Source organism: Nerophis ophidion, linkage group LG12 (assembly GCF_033978795.1).
Source record: "Nerophis ophidion isolate RoL-2023_Sa linkage group LG12, RoL_Noph_v1.0, whole genome shotgun sequence".
Lineage (NCBI taxonomy): Eukaryota > Metazoa > Chordata > Actinopteri > Syngnathiformes > Syngnathidae > Nerophis > Nerophis ophidion.
Window position 1 is genome coordinate 57,662,411 of NC_084622.1, and position 21,744 is coordinate 57,684,154.

General features: G+C 40.1%; 2 protein-coding genes across 2 annotated transcripts in view; one reads left to right on the top strand and one right to left on the bottom strand.

The window, feature by feature from the left end:
• Window positions 1–4,343, top strand: part of zgc:112052 (protein C19orf12 homolog) — a 7,235-nt gene extending 2,892 nt beyond the window's left edge. Inside the window, exon 3 of the mRNA XM_061917844.1 lies at window positions 1–4,343. This exon is cut by the window's left edge and continues 327 nt beyond it. The gene's annotated coding sequence lies outside the window, so the exon portion shown is untranslated.
• A 2,591-nt stretch (window positions 4,344–6,934) lies between these two features.
• On the bottom strand, window positions 6,935–14,150 carry LOC133563621 (cytochrome b-c1 complex subunit Rieske, mitochondrial). Its single transcript, XM_061917843.1, has 2 exons — window positions 13,952–14,150; window positions 6,935–7,672 (listed from the first exon to the last, which is right to left on the bottom strand). The coding sequence occupies exons 1-2, from the start codon at window positions 14,049–14,051 to the stop codon at window positions 7,062–7,064; spliced, it is 711 nt and encodes a 236-aa protein (XP_061773827.1). The 5' UTR covers window positions 14,052–14,150; the 3' UTR covers window positions 6,935–7,061.
• Between the last annotated feature and the right edge of the window lie 7,594 nt (window positions 14,151–21,744).

A 21,744-nucleotide genomic window follows, 5' to 3' on the forward strand; every position in this document is an offset into this window, starting at 1 on the left:
TCGACAAAGATTTTTTTTTTACTTTAAAATCCTCTAAAGCAGGGGTCACCAACGGGCACCAGGTAGCCCGTAAGGACCAGATGAGTCGCCCGCTGGCCTGTTCTAAAAATAGCTCAAATAGCAGCACTTACCAGTGAGCTGCCTCTATTTTTTAAATTGTATTTATTTACTAGCAAGCTGGTCTTGCTTTGCTCGACATTTTTAATTCTAAGAGAGACAAAACTCAAATAGAATCTGAAAATCCCAGAAAGTATTTTAAAGACTTGGTGTTCACTTGTTTAAATAAAATCATTTATTTTTTTACTTTGCTTCTTATAACTTTCAGAAAGACAATTTTAGAGAAAAAATACAACCTTAAAAATTATTTTAGGATTTTTAAAAACATAGACCCTTTTACCTTTTAAATTCCTTCCTCTTCTTTCCTGACAATTTAAATCAATGTTCAAGTATATATATATTTTTTTTATTGTAAAGAACAACAAATTCATTTTAGCTTCTGTTTTTTTGACGAAGAATATTTGTGAAATATTTCTTCAAACTTCTTATGATTAAAATTCAAAATAATTATTCCGGCAAATCTAGAAAATGTGTAGAATCAAATTTAAATCTTATTTCAAAGTCTTTTGAATTTCTTTTAAAATTTTTGTTCTGGAAAATCTAGAAGAAATACTGATTTTTCTTTGTTAGAAATATAGCTTGGTCCACTTTGTTATATATTCTAACAAAGTGCAGATTGGATTTTAACCTAATTAAAACATGTCATCAAAATTCGAAAATTAATCTTAATCAGGAAAAATTACTAATGATGTTCCATAAATAATTTTTTTAATTTTTTTTCAAAAAGATTCGAATTAGCTAGTTCTTCTTTTCATATTTTCCGGTTGAACTTTGACTTTTAAAGAGTCGTAATTGAAGATAAACAATGTTTTAAAATTTAATTTTAATTTTTTTCTTGTTTTCTCCTCTTTTAAACCGTTCAATTCATTGTATTTTTCATCATTTATTCTCTACAAAAAAACCTTCCGTAAAAGGAAAAAAAATGTGCGACGGAATGACAGACAGAAATACCCAATTTTTTATATATATAAATTTATTTATTAAAGGTAAATTGAGCAAATTGGCTATTTCTGGCAATTTATTAAAGTATGTATCAAACTGGTAGCCCTTCGCATTAACCAGTACCCAAGAAGCAGCTCTTGGTTTCAAAAAGGTTGGTGACCCCTGCTCTAAAGGCTTAGTTGTCCACATGTGTGGACAGCACCTTTTAGCTCTTATTTCCAAAATTGTGTACACTACTGAATTGGGGTCTTTTGGCCCTTAAAGGCCTACTGAAAGCCACTACTACCGACCACGCAGTCTGATAGTTTATATATCAATGATGAAATATTAACATTGCAACACATGCCAATACGGCCTTTTTAGTTTACTAAATTGCAATTTTAAATCTACCGGGAGTTTCTTGTTGAAAACGTCGCGGAATGATGACGTGTACGCGTGACGTCACGGACTGTCAGGAAATATTAGCGCTGCGCATGTGAGGCCTGTGTGGCATTGTGATGCCGGATTGGTTCTTCCAGGGATGCGTCGAAGCGATGAACACAAAAAGGTAAGATATAAATGGCTTTATTAAAGTAATAAAAGGCTAGGAACCAAAACACAAGAGCTAAGGAAAAAGGCAAACAAAAGACGCTAGCGTGAAAGCTAGGATAAACCAGTAGGAAAATAAAACTGGCACGTAGGCACCAAAGAGAATACAAACAACTAGCGTGAAAGCTAGGAATACAATAAACGTAGCGTGAGAGCTAACGACAGAGGGCATGAACAAACAAGACATCACTGTTGCACCAGGGCAAATTAGGATCTGAGAGTGAACAAAGAAAAGAGGAAGGCTTAAATAGTGAAGGTGATTATTACAACAGGTGTAGCAGCTGAAACTAATAGTTAACCATGGTGATGGACTAAACGGGAAATAAACGGGTCAGAACGGAGAATGAAAACACAGATGGAAATATAAACAGCATGTGAAGAGCGCAGTAACGGATCGTAACAGCGCACACACACAGTTAAAAGTCGTCTGCTTTAACTGCATAATTACACAGTATTCTGGACATCTGTGTTGCTGAATCTTTTGCAATTTGTTCAATTAATAACGGAGAAGTCAAAGTAGAAAGATGGAGTCGGGAAGCTTTAACCTTAAGCCACACAAACACACGGTGATTCCTTGTTTTAAATTCCCGGAGGTGAAACTTTACTATGGATCAGAGTGGTTAAGCGAACATGGATCCCGACAACAGGTCAACCGGCAGTTTTCAGTGAGAAAATTGTGGTAATAAGTCGCCTCTTACCGGAGATAAACACTAGCACTAGCACTCACTAAAACACTAGCAACACAATAGAAAGATAAGGGATTCCTCAGAATTATCCTAGTAAATGTGTCTAAAAACTGTCCCAATGCAATTTTTTTTTTAACTTGATTTTTTTTTTTTTTTTTTCCTAGTCCGTCGCTATCAATATCCTCAAACACAAATCTTTCATCCTCGCTCAAATTAATGGGGAAATTGTCGTTCTCTCGGTCCGAATAGCTCTTTTTGTTGGAGGCTCCCATTAAAAACAATGTGGGGATGTGAGGATCCCTCAGCGGGGGACGTCATCGTCTGCGATTTCCCGGTAAAGGCAGGGCTTTTCTGTTAGCGACCAAAAGTTGCAAACTTTATGGTGGATGTTCTCTACTAAATCCTTTCAGCAAAAATATGGCAATATCGCGAAATGATCAAGTATGACATATAGAATGGACCTGCTATCCCCGTTTAAATAAGAAAATCTCATTTCAGTAGGCCTTTAAGTGGACACTTATACTGTCATCTGGTGGTTTCAGAAGAATATAACACAATGGAATTTGGAGAAAAAAAAGTGTAAAAATAAGAATTAGCTTGTCACTAAACATTAAGTACATGTTTGTTACTTATGGACTAAGTATCTCATGTAAAAATATGAATCTTGGTTTTTATTCTTATCAGGGTCCAATAGGCAAAGAAAATTAAAAAAGCATGTAAACAAACAGCTTGGGCCTTAAAAGGTTAAGATGTAAAAAAAAATGGACTTGCAAATGGCACACATACTTGTTCAACAGCCATACATGTCACACTAAGGGTGCTCACAAACATGTGCCACATTGTGACACCACACCAAACAAGAACGACAAACACATTTTGGGAGAACATCCGCACCGAAACAAACACGACAGAACAAATACCCGGAACCCCTTGCATCACTAACTCTTCCGGGGAAGCTACAGTTTCTATTAGCCACACTGGCTTTTTGCTGAGAACACGTGTGAATTGTGCCATTGTGTACATATATTTATTGTGAAATCACTAAGTTAGGAACTGTTATGTATTCACTTATGAATGCACTACACATGAATTGTTCTTAGTTATCATTTACTTAACATCTTGTAGCACACACACAAGATTTGGGACACTCTTCTTCTACTGCTAAGTGACGTAGACAGGAGCCAACCTGGAGCCAACAAGTGCGCCATCTATCGGCCTATCTTTTGTAAGCGTTATCTCTCAAGGGAGCCGACATAAATGTATCCATGGGTTAATAAAATATTATCTATGACACCACATGAACACACCCTGGCCGTAGCTGGAAATGACACAAAAGAATAAGATATTATATATATATATATATAATTTTTTTTGTCTTGAAAAAGGGAGGTTTTTTTTGGGTTGGTGCTCTAATTGTAAGTGTATCTTGTGTTTTTTTATGTTGATTTAATAAAATAAAATAAAAAATAATTAAAAAATATATAAATATTCTGCGGCCCGGTACCAATCGAGCCGGTGGTTGGGGACCACTGCAGTAGAGTACATAAATATGAACCATTTTTGTATGCAAAAAAAAAAAACCCCAAACTATGAAAATGGTCAATATTTTATCTAACACTGGTCATTTATGTGATTTCCACATTAAGTAAATACTCGATTCAACATCCGAGAAAATGTGGTTGGCGTGGGAATGCTTCTGTATATTTATTTGTATTTATTTTGGATCATTTTGACTATCTTGATAAGAGGAAAGTTGTGTTCAAATAAGTGAATTTACTATTGGATAGACTTTATCTCACAAAGGAAAATACTGTGGTTGCAGTGCAGATTTAAATTACAGTAAAAAAAAAAAAAAAAAAGTATAGCAATGGAAAACTGAAAATGAGTTGTAACACAATTGCCACACATATATATATATATATATATTAAATATATTGTACACTGATTGGACAAATTTACAAATAACAGATGTGTACTAGTCTGAGCTGAATAAAGACATCCTTTCTGTAAGAGTGGGGATTTGTTTTCTTCAGACTCTGTAAGAATAACTATGTATAAATTAAAGCTGCAAGCAGCATTGGTCGGGTCCGCCTTTGGCTGCTGCCCCCGAGACCCACGGCCGGATAAGCCTTGGAGCCACTATTTTGAGAATGTAATGCATTGTGAAAGTAATGCAGTTGTTGTATTGAAGTGAAAATATCAAACTTCCTGTTGATTTTTGCTAAAGTATGTTAATTATTAAAATGTAGGTCTAAGTGAGACCTACATAGTGTTTTTCGTTTCATGTGTCTCTGACATTCCTACCGGAACTTACAAGCAGTTTTGTCTGTGTTTTCTTCCTAGGAGCAGTTTGTCCGTGTTGTATTCCTAGGGGGGCGGTAGAGCGCAATTTTGAGTTTTGAGGTTAGGTTTTTTCATCAGATTGCAATTTTTGCCAGACCTGATGTGTGTGTCAAGTTTGGTGAGTTTTGAAGCATTTTAAGGGGGTCAAATAACAGCTCAAAGAGGCAACAATGACATTTTTTAGGAGACTTTGCACAGGGGTTCTTTGAAGGCGCGTAAAATCAAAACCTGAGAACTTATCAAAACTCTGTTCTATACTTTTAATCAGAAGGGTTCAATCTCTCTCCTGTGCGAGTTTGAACAACAAACGCACTCAGAGGAGATAATGTTTGAAGAAAGGTGACCGGTTTTTACAAAACTTTTGTTTTGAAGGGGGGATTGCAAACTTCCTGTTGATTTTTGTTGGGGGTTGTCAATCTATGAAATGTAGGTCTAAGCGAGACCTACATAGAGGATTTTGTTTCATCTCTCTCCGACATTCTTACCGGAAGTTACAAGCAATTTTGTCCGTGTTTTCTTCCTAGGAGCAGTTTTTTCAGTGTTTTATTCAAAAATAGCGCTAGAGCCCAATTTTGAGTTTTGGGGTTTGGTTTTTTTCATTAGATTGCAATATTCGCCAGTCCTTATGTGTGCACCAAGTTTGGTGACTTTTGAAGCATTTTAAAGGGGTCAAATTACAGCGCAAAGAGGCAAGAATTGCATTTTTTGCGAAACTTTTATTTTGAAGGGGTTTTTGCCAACTTGCTGTAGATTTTTGCTGAAATAAGTGAGTGTATGAAAATTGGGTCTAAGTCAGACCTACATAGGAGTTTTTGTTTCATGTCGCTATGACATTCCTAACAGAAGTTACATGCAGTTTTGTCTGTAATTTTTTCCTAGGGGGCGCTAGAGCGCAATTTTCATTTTGGGGGATTGGTTGCTTAATATGTTGGGAAGGTTTGCTGTACAGACGTGTGTGTCAAATTTGGTGAGCTTTGAAGCATGTTAAGGGGGTCAAATTACAGCGCGTAGGTGCGGAATAATAATAAAACACAGCAGTTTCAATAGGGTCCTTGGCCCATGGCACCATGGGCAGGGCGGACCCTAATTATCACACAACTCTTATGCTTAAGGGCCATTGCTATAGTTATCAATTGTGCTGAAATTGTATTTTTCTTTGTCTGTGCAAAGCTCGCAATTCCAAAAGGTTGCAAGCCAGTCTTGTATCAGTGTTTCCAGAATTGGCCTGCTGACTGCCTAGGCCGAACATGGAGTAGCGTGACGCAGACAGAGCAGAGACAAGGCGATATCACGACTGTCAGCACATTTACATTTTTGTATAATCATATATTGTGTCTAACTGGAGCTGTCGAGAATACCCCCTTCCCTTAGCGACAGCTTCAGTGATGTAACCAGGGACCTCTCAAATATGTAGCGGAAGCACGTGGGCAGGACTTTTAGAACGTAGTTCGGATTTGTAACTACAGTTACAATTTAACCCTGTCTCTGCATGATTCCTTGCTTCTCGTCTGTTTAATAGATGTAATCAGTGTTTGAACCCGACAGACTCTTGGTTATCTTTTTTTAAGAACGCATTTTCTTAGCTCATAATTGTCTATTAATCTGGGAATTAATTACATCCCTCAAGACAATTTTATGGTCCTGGTTCAATACGAAACAAAACATCAAATTTGACAAGTTAAGCTTCACCTGCACCAATGAATGGAGATCGAAGTATCATTTCCTCATTAGATTAGATTAGATTAGATAGTACTTTATTTATTCCGTCAAGAGAGTTCCTTCAGGAAAATTGAAATTTTCAGCACAATCCCATTCAAGATTAGACAAACATTACAGGGAGACAGAACAGGATCGCTGACGGGTCTGCCGGCTTACAGCGCCCCTTACAAAAAAGATGAGATACAGGTAAACAAGGGGGTGGGGATGGGAGAAAAAGAAAAAAAATAGAAGTTTAAAATAAAATAAAAAAATCAGTCTTAGCCTGGGCCCTGAAGAGGGGGTGCAGACTGAGGCCAAGGGAAAAAACAACAACTCATAGCCATAGAACACATCCCTCTTACATGTGTGTAAGAGGGAAACATCAAACATCAAAGAACACAAAGGACAGACATTAAAGCAGCAGATACAACCAGACACTCCTCATACAGCTATGAATAAAAAGTAAAAGAAACATATCCACTGTGGCCTTCCTCACTCATGTAGCTGAATGAGGAAATGATACTTTTGATAAAAAGGATGAAAAAACGCAATAATGGTAATTCTGTCGGAAACAGGTCTTTATTGTCGATTAAATAAATCACCATTTACCTCTAACTTGTACAGAGTGCCATCTTGGAAAACATATTACAGGAGGGGATAGATAGACCCGAGATAGGAGGCTAATATTCATCCCACGATTATGACGTCGTCCTCGGTGAACTCGTAGAAGGGAACTTCCAGGTTAAGAGGAGCCGGCCCCTTTCTAATTCTCCCAGAAGCGTCGTAGTGGGATCCATGGCAAGGACAGTAGTAGCCTCCGAAGTCGCCGGCGTTGGAGATTGGCACACAACCCAGATGGGTGCACACGCCCAGAACGACAACCCACTTGGGGTTTTGCACCCGATCCTTGTCATGCTCGGGATCGCGGAGCTCTGAGAGATTCACGCTCTCCTCTGCCGCGATCTCCTTTTCCGTGCGGTGGCGAACAAACAGGGGTTTGCCTCTCCACTTGAAGGTCACGTTTTTGCCCTCGGGGATGTCGGTCAGCTTGACCTCGATTTTGGACACGGCCAAGACGTCAGCCGAGGCGCTCATGGAGGAGACGAACTGGGTGACCACCGTCTTGGCTGCGTAGACGCCGATTACGGTGGTCGCCCCGGTGACCAGGTAGGAGAAGGTCCGCCTACCTTCGCTGCTGTCCTGGGAGGACTTGGTGGGGTCAATCACCTCGGGACGGCGGTAATCTGTGAAGTCGGGGACCTTGAGGTCTGTGTGGGCGAGGCGGATACATCCAGGAGCTGCAAACAGAGAAACGATTACAGTTTTGGTCAAAATTTTGCATACACGTGTAAAGAACATAATGTCATGGCGCTCTTGAGTTTCCAATACTTTCTACAACTTTTTTGCGATAAAGTGATTGGAGCACATACTTGTTGGTCACAAAAAAACATTCATGAAGTTTGGTTCTTTTATGAATTTAGTATGGGTCTACTGAAAATGTGAGCACATCTGCTGGGTCAAAAGTATACATACAGCAATGTTAATATTTGGTTAAATGTCCCTTGGCAAGTTTCACTGCAATAAGGCGCTTTTGGTAGCCATCCACAAGCTTCTGGTTGAACTTTGGACCACTCCTCTTGACAAAATTGGTGCAGTTCAGCTAAATGTGTTGGTTTTCTGACATGGACTTGTTTCTTCAGCATCGTCCACACGTTTAAGTCAGAACTTTGGGAAGGCCATTCTAAAACTTTAATTCTAGCAACGTGTGTTTGGGGTCATTGTCCTGTTGGAACACCCGACGGCGCCCAAGACCCAACCTCCTGGCTGATGATTTTAGGTTGTCCTGAAGAATTTGGAGGTAATTCTCCTTTTTCCATTGTCCCATTTAAAGCACCAGTTCCATTGGCAGCAAAACAGGCCCAGAGCATAATACTACCACCGCCATGCTTGACGGTAGGTGTGGTGTTCCTGTGATTTAAGACCTCACCTTTTCTTCTCCAAACAAATTGCTGGGTATTGTGGCTAAACAGCTCAATTTTTGTTTCATCTGACATCACATGGACAAAGATAATACCTTCTGGAGGAAAGTTCTGTGGTCAGATGAAATAAAAATTGAGCTGTTTGGCCAAAATACCCAGCAGTTCCTCTGTGTTCGCTCTTACAATAACAATGTCACTACAGTTTGGTTATTATACAAGTTACGGAACATAAATCAAGTATTGTTGGCGGTTTTTGGATGCATTTTAAAGTGTTTTAGAGGCAGAATGGATTGCTCCCAGTAGCTGCATTGCTAATCACCTAGAATGATTCAGTTATTACAGAATAGAAATAAAAAAAATTTAAAAAGTGTCTTCTCGTCTCTCATAAGGTTTCAATCAATCAATCAATTATTATTTATATAGCCCTAAATCACTAGTGTCTCAAAGGGCTGCACAAACCACAACACAAACCAAAACGACATCCTCGGTAGAGCCCACATAAGGGCAAGGAAAACTCACACCCAGTGGGACGATGGTGACAATGATGACTATGAGAAACCTTGGAGAGGACTGCATATGTGTGTGTGTGTGTGTGTGGTTGCGGGGGGTGGGGGGGGGGTGGGGGGGTGAACGATGATAAAAACGATAGTAAAAAATCCAAAGAAAAGCGCAGTAAGGCTCGCAGCAGTGCAGAGCAAGTGTGATGTCAGGCTCTCTGTACCTCACTTGTCATCACGGACATGGTGTGTCAAATGTAAAGAGTTTCTAAACATGCGTACAGTCCCCAATGACACCAGAAATTGATGCTAGATTGGTTGCTAGTCCTATTTAATAAAATAAAAATGACCAAAGGGATTGGAGAAATCTCTAGAAAAAAAACTCAACAAAGTATGAGCTTCAACAATTGAAAAATAGAGCAAAATTATATTATGTAGGAAAAAAATGTTAATAGTATACTATAATAACAGATTTGTTTCAGATATATGTATGCATTTTTTTTGCCTTATTAAATAGAATAGAAACATCAACGCAAATACTGTGTTCAAGTCAAAATAACCACGCCACCACCGTCACAGGTATCTTTGGATACCCTATGTCAGGGGCGCTCACACTTTTTCTGCAGGCGAGCTACTTTTCAATTGACCAAGTCGAGGAGATCTACCTCATTCCTATTTATAATTTATATTTATTTATTTATGAAAGATACATTTTGTTAACAAGTTAATGGTGTTTAATGATAATACAAGCATGTTTAACACACATAGATTCCTTTCTTTCATGAAGACAAGAATATAAGTTGGTGTATTACCTGATTCTGATGACTTGCATTGATTGGAATTAGACAGTGGTGCTGATAACGTCCGCATTTTCAAATGGAGGGAAAAAAAAGTCCTCCTTTCTGTCCGATACCACATGAAAGTGGTTGGATTTGGCATCTCATTTGTCCAACTTGCATACTCGTTTTTAAACACTTTGTTATGAGAGTAGCATATGTGGGTGGCCCTTTAATGTCTGGCAGCAGGTGAGTGACGTCAGTGAGTGTGCGGGTGGGCAAGCAAGTGAGAAAGCGGTCGCTGAGGGCGGGGGAGAAATACATTGGCATCAAACTCCGTAGCTTGCTAGCTTGTGCACGCTAGCTTTCTGAGACTCTTATTTTGTTAGCACAGGCAGGATGAAACAGGTCTTTTATGGTGAAGACAGGAACTGTGCAGTCGGTCTTTAGAGTTTTGACAGTTGGTACGGAGTCTCTAGAAATAAAATGTGTTTCTCTGCGTCCGCCCTGTTAGTGATTTTTTTCTTAAATATGAGCTCGCAGCAGCCAGCGTCATCTCACAAGATCCTCGGGTGCCGAGAATGTCAAACAACTGACGAAAGTGAAGTCTTGGTATGATTGATGATTGCTCATTTTTATGTCTATTTTTTAATGCCTGGCTTGAGATCGACCAGTCGATCACGATCGATGTAATGCCCACCCCTGCCCTATGTAAAGTATTCGACAAAAGAAGAAAAAGCACTTATTACATTTAAACCGTATTGTCGGCAGAACATGTTAAAATGGAAAGTAACCAGATATTGACAGTTAATAATCATTCCATCCACTTTCTACAGCTTGTCCATAATAATTTTGACCAAATAATACAATGAGAAAGGACAATATGTCACTGCATACATCAGCAGCAAAATTAGGGGCCTTTCTAACCTGTTTGCTTACATACCAGTTACGACTAAAAGAATCATTGTAGAGTTTATTCACTATGTTATTTAATGGCAAACGTGTTCTTTTATTGCAAAAAGAATGTACGTTTAATGTATCATAAGATTTGATGTTAAAATAAAGGCAATAATGACATTTTTCGTAGTTCTCTTTATTTGGAAAAATACATTTTGGTACTGGAAGCAACATCTTGGAATAGGGACAACACTAAAATACTAAAGTGCAAACTTAGTTGCAAAAGGAGCAGACTTTCATTAACAGTGTTTGTCAATCCCTGCATCCCGTTTTCCTGCCTGTCCACCATTGGGGACAGAGCCTTGAGTTGCTCAGTCCCCTGACCTATGCAAAATGTATTTATTTACCCACTTCAAATCAAAACTCTAAACTCACTTATTCCAGAAACACTAATCAATTTAGTATCAGATATTTAATTTAGCTCACATTTGTAATTTATATTGACATTTTCTGTTTTAATCTTGGTTCACCGATTTCAGGGGTGTCAAACGAATGGCCCGAATAGGTTTTATCCGGCCCGCGGTATGAGTTTGCTATGTATAAAAATGAGCCGAAATTTTTAAATGATAAAAAAAACTGCAAGGTAGCGGGGGGTGTATATTGTACCGTCCCGGAAGAGTTAGTGCTGCAAATGGTTCTGGGTATTTGTTCTGTTGCGTTACGGTGCGGATGTTCTCCCGAAATGTGTTTGTCATTCTTGTTTGGTGTGGGTTCACAGTGTGGCGCATATTTGAAACAGTGTTAAAGTTGTGACCTGCATGGCTGTTGACCAAGTATGCGTTGCATTCACTTGTGTGTGTGAAAACCCGTAGATATTATGTGACTGGGCCGACACGCAAAGGCAGTGCCTTTAAGGTTTATTGGCGCTCTGTAATTCTCCTTACGTCCGTTTACAAAGCGGCGTTTTAAAAAGTCATACATTTTACTTATTGAAACAGATACCGATAATTTCCGACATTACATTTTAAAAGCATTTATCGGCCGATAATATCGGCAGTCCGACATCAATGAAAATGTATTCTACGGCTTGCTGTATAACAATATGAACTTTACCCCATTGTACAAACCCCGTTTCCAAATGAGTTGGGAAATTGTGTTAGATGTAAATATAAACGGAATACAATGATTTGCAAATCCTTTCCAACCCGTATTTAGTTGAATGCACTACAAAGACAAGATATTTGATGTTGCTTGGATGACAACATATGTTGCTCCAAAACCTGTATGGACCATTCAGCATTAATGGTGCCTTCACAGATGTGTAAGTTACCCATGCCTTGGGCACTAATACACCCCCATACCATCACAGATGCTGGATTTTGAACTTTGTGCCTATAACAATCCGGATGGTTATTTTCCTCTTTGTTCCGGAGGACACCACATCCACAGTTTCCAAATATAATTTGAAATGTGGACTCGTCAGACCACAGAACACTTTCCCACTTTGCATCAGTCCATCTTAGATGAGCTCGGGCCCAGCGAAGTTCCTTGGTGTTGTTGATAAATGGGTTTTGCTTTGCATAGCAGAGTTTTAACTTGCCCTTACAGATGTAGCAACCAACTGTAGTTACAGACTGTGGTTTTATGAAGTGTTCCTGACCTCATGTGGTGATATCCTTTACAGACTGATGTAGGTTTTTCTTGCAGTACTGCCTGAGGAATCAAAGGTCCGTAATATCATCGCTTACGTGCAGTGATATCTCCGGATTCTCTGAAACTTTTTATGATTTTACGGACCGTAGATGGTAAATTCCCTAAATTCCTTGCAATAGCTCGTTGAGAAATGTTGTTCTAAAACTGTTCGACAATTTGCTTACAAATTGGTGACCCTCGGCCCATCCTTGTTTGTGAATTACTTAGCATTTAATGGAAGCTGCTTTTATACCCAATCATGGCACCCACCTGGTTCCCAATTAGCCTGCACACCTGTGGGATGTTCCAATCCAATCCACTTTATTTATATAGCACATTTAAACAACAATAACGTTTCCAAAGTGCTGCACAGCCATGTTAAAAACAATTGTAAAAATAAAATTAAATTAAATTAAAAAAAAGTATATATATATATATATTATGCTCCACCAATGACTGAATAAAAACAAAAAATAAATAAATATAAAACCAATAAAAACAATATAAAAACAAATATGATTAAAAACTATTTTAAAGGGTAAAATCAATTAAAACAGTAAAATAGAAATCAAAGTGTATAAAAAACACAGAGGACAACAGAGGACAGAGGACCACACAACTCACGTAGTGTTAAAAGCCAAAGAATAAAAGTGGGTCTTAAGACGAGACTTAAAACACTCCACTGTGGAAGCAGTTTGAACATGGAGGGGCAGAGTGTTCCAGAGCTTAGGGCCGACCACAGAGAAGGCCCTGTCTCCCCTGGTCTTGGGCACCACGAGCTGGAACTGGCTCTCGGACCTCAGAGCGCGCGCAGGAATGTAAATTTGGATAAGGTCCGAGATATATTGAGGTGCCAGTCCATGTAAAGATTTAAAAACAAACACCAATGTTTTAAATTCAATTCTAAAATGAACAGGGAGCCAGTGCAAACTCTGAAGAATTGGGGTTATATGCTGGCGTTTCCTGGCCCCTGTTAAAAGTCGTGCCGCCGCGTTCTGGACTAACTGCAACCGGGAGAGAGCTTTTTGGCTAATGCCAGCATAAAGTGCATTGCAGTAGTCCAGGCCACTTGAAATAAAAGCATGCACGACTTGTTCAAAAAGGTTAAAAGATAAAAAAACGGTTTAACCTTTACTAAAAGACGAAGGTGATAAAAACACGATTTTAAAACGCCATTGACTTGTTTGTCTAATTTAAAATCGCTGTCTATAGTGACTTCCAAATAAATGTTTGATGAGTATTACTAGACTTTATCAAATTCTAAAGTTACTGATTTGCACAAAAAAAATGTTTATCAGTTTGAACATCAAATATGTTGTCTTTGTAGCATATTCAACTGAATATGGGTTGAAAATTATTTGCAAATCATAGTATTCCATTTATATTTACACCTAACACAATTTCCCAACTCATATGGAAACGGGGTTTGTTTGTAAAGGTCACCCTGTCCTTTCTGCTGGTTAAATAAAGAACGTCAACATATTCCACTGGTGAGACAACAGTTGTTTAAACTTGCTATGTGGTTATGTAATTGTTTTTCAGGTTAATGCTGCGTTATAAAAAAAATTACAAACTTACTTGTTACGCTGAATAAAATGATAAACTATAAAATACCACGCTAATGAAGTGATTATAATACAGCAGTATTTAAAACGCCTGCTATGTGCAGCTTGTACACTTATATGATGCTAACGTTGAATTAGCCTGTTAGCATCCGGCTCGACCCTTTTGCTTACCTGTATGCGGTAGCAAGTCCTTAGCTGCAGTTGGCACCACACGTTTGACGGATTGCAACATTGGGACAAAAGACCCAAAACGACCGGTGATATTCATCATTTTTGCTGGATAAACGAATCCCTCAACCCGCCGTTGGGGACACGACCTTGCGATAGGAACGCTTCGGTGGCGTGTGTTGCTGTAATATGGCGTGCCGGAAACAAGCACCGCTAGTAGAAGGTTCCGCTAAGGCAGTGGTGTCCAAAGTGCCCGGCGGGCCATTTGCGGCCCGCAGCTAATTGTTTAGTGGCCCGCCACACATTCTGGAAATGCTACTGCAAAAATAAAAATAAAAACACACAAAAAAAAGGAGAATGAGGTGAAATCTAACGGGGAAAAGTTGCAATGTTGAGGTTGAGGTCCAGGTTAAGTTTACAATAAAAATAAATAAATAAATAAATAATTGGGCTTCACGGTGGCAGACGGGTTAGTGCGTCTGCCTCACAATACGAAGTTCCTGCAGTCCTGGGTTCAAATCCAGGCTCGGGATCTTTCTGTGTGGAGTTTGCATGTTCTCCCCGTGAATGTGTGGGTTCCCTCCGGGTACTCCGGCTTCCTCCCACTTCCAAAGACATGCACCTGGGGATAGGTTGATTGGCAACACTAAATTGGCCCTAGTGTGTGAATGTGAGTGTGAATACTGTCTGTCTATCTGTGTTGGCCCTGCGATGAGGTGGCGACTTGTCCAGGGTGTACCCTGCCTTCCGCCCGATTGTAGCTGAGATAGGCGCCAGCGCCCCCCGCGACCCCAAAAGGGAATAAGCGGTAGAAATGGATGAGATGGGATGGAAATAAATAATTGGTGAAGTAAGTTTAAGTCCATACGACGAGATGAGTAAGATTATTTTGAGAATGAAAGGATGAATGGGTGAATAAATTCAGAATGTTTATCTTGGTTCTTCTTTTTTGTACTTTGTAAACCAGGGGTGCCCATTACGTCGATCGCGAGCTACCAGTCGACCGCGGGGGGTGTGTCAGTCGATCTCGTGCCAGGCTTTTAAAAAAAAATAGACCTAAAAGTGAGTGATCATCAATCTTCACCAAGACGTCACTTAAATGACATTCACGGTACCGGAGGGTCTTGTGAGATGACGCTGGCTGCTGCAAGATCATTATTATGAAAATATGACCGAGAGGAAGGCGAGAAACACTTTTTATTTCAACAGACTCTCGCGCCGTACCTTCCGTCAAAACTCTAAAGGCCGACTGCACATTTCCTATCTTCACAATAAAAGCCCTGCTTCATGCTGCCTGCGCTAACTAAATACAGAGTCTCGGAAAACTGGCGTGCACAAGCGATCCCTCAGAAAGCTGGCGTGCACAAGTGATGTGCACGCCAGCTTTCCGAGACTCTTATTTTGTTAGCGCAGGCAGCATGAAGCAGGGCTTTTATTGTGAAGATAGGAAATGTGCAGTCGGCCTTTAGAGTTTTGACGGAAGGGACGGCGCGAAAGTCTGTTGAAATAAAAAGTGTTTCTCGCCTTCCTCTCTGTCATTTTTTCATAATAATGAACTGGCAGCAGCCAGCGTCATCTCACAAGACCCTCGGGTGCCGTGAATGTCAATCAAGCAAGCTACGGAATTTGCCGCCATTGTTTTTCTTGTAAAGTGTATGGAAGCTGGATGAATTAGATGCCAAAAACCAACCACTTTCATGTGGTATTGTACAGAAAGGACAACTTTTTTTCTCCTCCATTTGAAAATGTGGGCGTTATCATCATTACTGTCTGATTCCAATCAATGCAAGTAATCAGAATCAGGTAATACACCAACTTATATTCTTGTCTTGGTGAAAGAAAGACATCTATATGTGTTACACATGCTTGTATTATCATTAAACACATTTAACTTGTTTACAAAAATGTCTCTTTCATATATAGATAAATATAAATGATATATATAAATGAGGTAGATCCCCTCGAGTTGGTCAATTGAAAAGTAGCTCGCCTGTAGAAAAAGTGTGGGCACCCCTGTTCTAAACACTTCCAGTTTGAAGAGTTTCTTGAAGTGGATGATATTAGTACATTGTTTGATTGCTTCGCTTAATCCATTCCATATTTTAATTCAGGGGTGTCAAACTCAAATACAGAGTGGGCCAAAATTTAAAACTGAACAAAGCCGCGGGCCAAAGTTGAACAAATTAACCTTTTAATAGGGACCCAAACAAGTTTTGCATTGAATATTGAACAAGCAAGGCTTATATAACTTTATAGTGACATGCAAAATCCAGTTTCAAATAATAATAACAATAATTAAAAAATATCAATGGCATATCAAATAAAATTTAAATAAAAAATCAATTCCTCTTTTCTTTTTGCAGCTTTCTGAAGGTACATATCAAAGTTAACTTTTTTCCACAGGCCAATGATAAACTTGAAAGTAAAATAACAATAATTCATCAATCATTCAAGCCTTGAAGTAGTAAGAGAAAATGCACGAATAAAACGCTAATTATTGCTCAGTTTGCTACACTGATTTGCTTTAACAACACTTATATAACTTAATAGTGCAAAATCAACTTTCAAAAAACAAACGAAAAAACATCACAGAAATAAAATTTAAATAAAAAATGTAATGCCTCTTTTCTATTTGCAGTCTTCTGAGGTAAATATCAACATTGACTCCTTCCACAAGCTAATACATTTGAAAATAAAATAACCATGAGGTGGTCCTGGTCGGGTGGTAGCGGGGGTTTTTATAGTAGCGTCCTGGAAGAGTTAGTGCTGCAAGGGGTTCTGGGTATTTGTTCTGTTGTGTTCATGTTTGTCAGGATGGGGGGGGTCACAGATTACTGCGGGGTCGTTCTCCCAGGAAGGCAGACGGACTACTCAGGACATGGCGTTCTGGTAAAAACATGATTCAATTTTAACTACAAAAAGTTACAAACAAAAAAACGCTCACAGTGGAGGCACAACTTGGGCTAAGGAACAAAATTAACGCATAAACAGACTATGAGCATGAATCAAACAAAACTTACTTGGCATGGCATAAATCAGGAAACTATGGCAAGGCAGGAATAAAGTCAGCACAGCGCAAGACAAGATCACAATGACGCCAGGCCGACCAACAGAAAAAAGACACGCTTAAGTAACAGGGACATGACTACACAGGTGCGTGTGTCCAAATGAGCAACAGGTGAAACCAATGGGTAGCCATGGAAACAAAACAAGGGAGTGAAAAAAAGGAACTTAAAGAGCCCAAAGGTCAAACAGCACGTGGTTTTCCTAGGCAGTCTCCCATCCAAGTACTAACCAGGCCAGACACTGCTTAGCTTCGTGAACTAACGAGATTGGGTATGATCAGGGTAGTATGGCCGTACACCATCGTGATCAAACATGAGAGAAAACAAAACATAATCTACGGGCGTGACAATGTTGTGTTTAGGTGCGGTTGTTCCCCCAAAATGGGTCTGTCATTCTTGTTTGGTGTGGCTTCACAGTGTGGCGCATATTTGTAACAATGTTAAAGTTGTTTATACGGCCACCCTCAGTGTGACCTGTATGGCTGTTGATCAAATATGCCTTGCATTCACTTGTGTGTGTGTGTACAAACCGCATATGCTATGTGACATGGCCGGCAGGCTGTATGAATAGAGGAAAAGCGGACGTAACGACAGGTTGTGGAGAACGCTAAAGGCACTGCCTTTAAGGCATGACCCCAATATTGTTGTCCGGGGAGAAATTCGGGAGAATGGTTACCCCGGGAGATTTTCGGGAGGGGCACTGAACTTCGGGAGTCTCTCGGGAAAATCAGGAGGGTTGGCAAGTATGAGTATAAGCGGTGAATGCGGTGTTACAGCGGCACTGCCGCACAGCTCTAATGTTAATTTGATATTGCCTCAAGGGCCAAATGAAATTCCACAGAGTTTGACACCCATGATTTAATTCCACATACAGATATACTGAAGGTCTTAAGTATTGTACGTGCGTACAAATGTTTTAAATGACATTTTTCTCTAAGATTATATTTCTCCTCTTTTGTTGAGGAGAATTGTTGTATATTCTTGGGTAGCAGGTTATAGTTTGCTTTGTGTATAATTTTAGCTGTTTGCAATTTCACTATGTCGTGGAATTTCAGTATCTTTGATTCAATAAATGAAGGGTTTGTATGTTCTCTATATTCAACATTATGTGTTATTCTAACTGATCTTTTTTGTAACACTGTTAGTGAATGAAGTGTACTTTTGTAATTATTTCCCCATATTTCTACACAGTAACTCAGAAATGGTAACACTAGTGAGCAGTAGAGAATATGAAGTGATTTTTGGTCTAGAACATATTTGGCTTTATTCATTATTGACGTGTTTCTTGCTATTTTATGTTGTATATTTTTTACATGAGATTTCCAGTTTAATTTATCACCAATCATTATACCTAAAAATTTGGTTTCATTTACTCTTTCAATTTCTATTCCATCCATCATCCATCCATCATCTTCCGCTTACTCGAGGTCGGGTCGCGTGGGCAACAGCCTAAGCAGGGAAACCCAGACTTCCCTCTCCCGGGCCACTTCGTCTAGCTCTTCCCGGGGAATCCCGAGGCGTTCCCAGGCCAGCCGGGAGACATAGTCTTCCCAACGTGTCCTGGGTCTTCCCCGTGGCCTCCTACCGGTTGGACGTGCCGTAAACACCTCCCTAGGGAGGCGTTCGGGTGGCATCCTGACCAGATGCCCGAACCACCTCATCTGGCTCCTCTCGACGTGGAGCAGCAGCGGCTTTACTTTGAGTTCCTCCCGGAGCTATACCGGTTGGTAGAGCTTCTCACCCTATCTCTAAGGGAGAGCCCCGCCACACGGCGGAGGAAACTCATTTCGGCCGCTTGTACCCGTGATCTTATCCTTTCGGTCATGACCCAAAGCTCATGACCATAGGTGAGGATGGGAACGTAGATCGACCGGTAAATTGAGAGCTTTGCCTTCCGGCTCAGCTCCTTCTTCACCACAACGGATCGGTACAACGTCCGCATTACTGAAGACGCCGCACCGATCCGCCTGTCGATCTCACGATCCACTCTTCCCTCACTCGTGAACAAGACTCCTAGGTACTTGAACTCCTCCACTTGGGGCAGGGTCTCCTCCCCAACCCGGAGATGGCATTCCACCCTTTTCCGGGCCGAGAACCATGGACTCGGACTTGGAGGTGCTGATTATCATTCCGGTCGCTTCACACTCGGCTGCGAACCGATCCAGCGAGAGCTGAAGATCCCGGTCAGATGAAGCCATCAGGACCACATCATCTGCAAAAAGCAGAGACCTAATCCTGCGGTTACCAAACCGGAACCCCTCAACGCCTTGACTGCGCCTAGAAATTCTGTCCATAAAAGTTATGAACAGAATCGGTGACAAAGGACAGCCTTGGCGGAGTCCAACCCTCACTGGAAATGTGTTCGACTTACCGCCGGTAATGCGGACCAAGCTCTGGCACTGATCGTACAGGGAGCGGACCGCCACAATAAGACAGTCCGATACCCCATACTCTCTGAGCACTCCCCACAGGACTTCCCGAGGGACACGGTCGAATGCCTTCTCCAAGTCCACAAAGCACATGTAGACTGGTTGGGCAAACTCCCATGCACCCTCAACAACCCTGCCGAGAGTATAGAGCTGGTCCACAGTTCCACGACCAGGACGAAAACCACACTGTTCCTCCTGAATCCGAGGTTCGACTATCCGACGTAGCCTCCTCTCCAGTACACCTGAAAAAATTATATTCCGTCTATTTGCATTTGTGTTGGACTTTCTCTTCTATTATAACTAAAAAGTATTATTTTAGTTTGGACACAAAGCTGCCATGCAGGCTGTTTGATTTTCTTTTGTTTTTTCTTTATTTTGCTCTTATTGGCAATGCAAAAAAAAAAAAAAGTTTAAAAATGTTTTTTTTAAACAATGAATTATTGACCTATTTAAGGCTCCAATTACTTCAAATATTTCTGTTTTATGTGGAAAATATTATGTGCATATACTGTGTGGTTGCAATATAAAAACTGTTTTCTTTGACAAAAGAGCATAAAACCAAGAAAATAATAGTTCAAACGTAAAATCGACAGATATATCTGAAGTTCATCTCGTAACTTAAGTGTTGAAAGTAAAACAAATAATAATAAAAATGCATCTCTTTATGAGTGGGGGACCTTTTGGATCCCAAGATATTTAGTGGGATTTTATTTATTTTTTCACTGTGATTACTCAGAAATAATAATACATTTAAATCAATGGTGTCCTGCATTATTGATCTTTTTAGGGCTCCAATTACTTCAGATCATTGCTCTCTGAATGTTTTGGGAAATGGGGGAAATACTGCATATTTCAGTTTTACTATTAAAAAAAAAGTCGTCTTTGACTGAAAAGGCATAAAACCTTTTTTTTTTTTTTAACTTTATATCAACCGGAATTTGATATATAGATTTATTGTAAGCGTTACATAAAAAATGAAAATAATAATTTCACTTATTTTTAACATGTTAATGACGGAGACCCTCTTTTTTCTCTCCTGCTTGCTTCTTTGTTTTGTCTTGTCTTAAATTTCTTGTTGCCTCTTTTTGCACTGCTCTCCAAATACAAACATTGGAGCTATTTAACTGGCCTCAACAAAATTGACAAGATCTTGGGTTTGGGGGGAACCTGCTTGTCGTGACGAAGCGGTTGTTGCTGGACACACGACGGACTCTTGGGGAGAAGAAGGAGTGCCGCGTGCCTGGCGACCCTTTTCTGTCGAGGACGTGAAGATATCCACCTATTCGGAATTATGACAACAGGACATCTGCTGTTTTGAGTAAGCGTTGCTCTGGTTTGTCGACAAATTAGAAGTTGCTGGCAGTCTTCAAAGTACCCCGAAGCTGCCACAAATGATTGGAGGATACGGAAGAACTGTGGATTACATCGGACTGTCTACCCCGCAGTTTTTGAGGACCAGTCATAGACAATTTAGAGTGAAAAGCAAATTTTATTTTCACTCGCATACAGATCATTCTAACTTGGATTGTTTCCCTGGCTTCGAGACTCTCCCGAAGGACACTGCAGCGAAGACACAACAAACTCCCTTCTTGTCTCTCATGGACACACACCTGTTGTTGTTGACTTTGGACTAGCGACTGCATAAGACAGCGGAACAGAGACACACTGAGGGCTTACACACACACATTCACAAAAAAATATATACGCCACACATACACCCCCCCCACCCCCCAACCCAACGCCCTCGACGCAAATCCCATAGGGGTGATGAATGGATGGTCAGCGCCTGAGAGCTGTGGCTTACCACCATGACCTTGAACTACCTTCCCTCTGTTGCTAGATATATCGAGATGTATGTTGTAATATGTATATGTGCTTTGCTATGGAGGTTTTTTTGCCACTCCAGACTGGGCCCCCTTATGAGCCCAGTCTAGATTGTATTTTTTTACTCATCCTTCCACTGGATGTGAATTCTCCCTGCCCACTGGGTGTGAGTTTTCCTTGCCCTTTTGTGGGTTCTTCCGAGGATGTTGTAGTCGTAATGATTTGTGCAGTCCTTTGAGACATTTGTGATTTGGGACTATATAAATAAACATTGATTGATTGATTCCCCAGCGTTTACCTTTATCCCATCTTTTACGGAGCGCCTTATGGCGACCCATCAGCATTTTTGTTCTGTAACCCTGTACACCAGGGGTCGGGAACCTTTTTGGCTGAGAGAGCCATGAAAGCCAAATATTTTAAAATGTATTTCCGTGAGAGCCATATCATATTTTTTAACGCTGAATACAACTAAATCAAT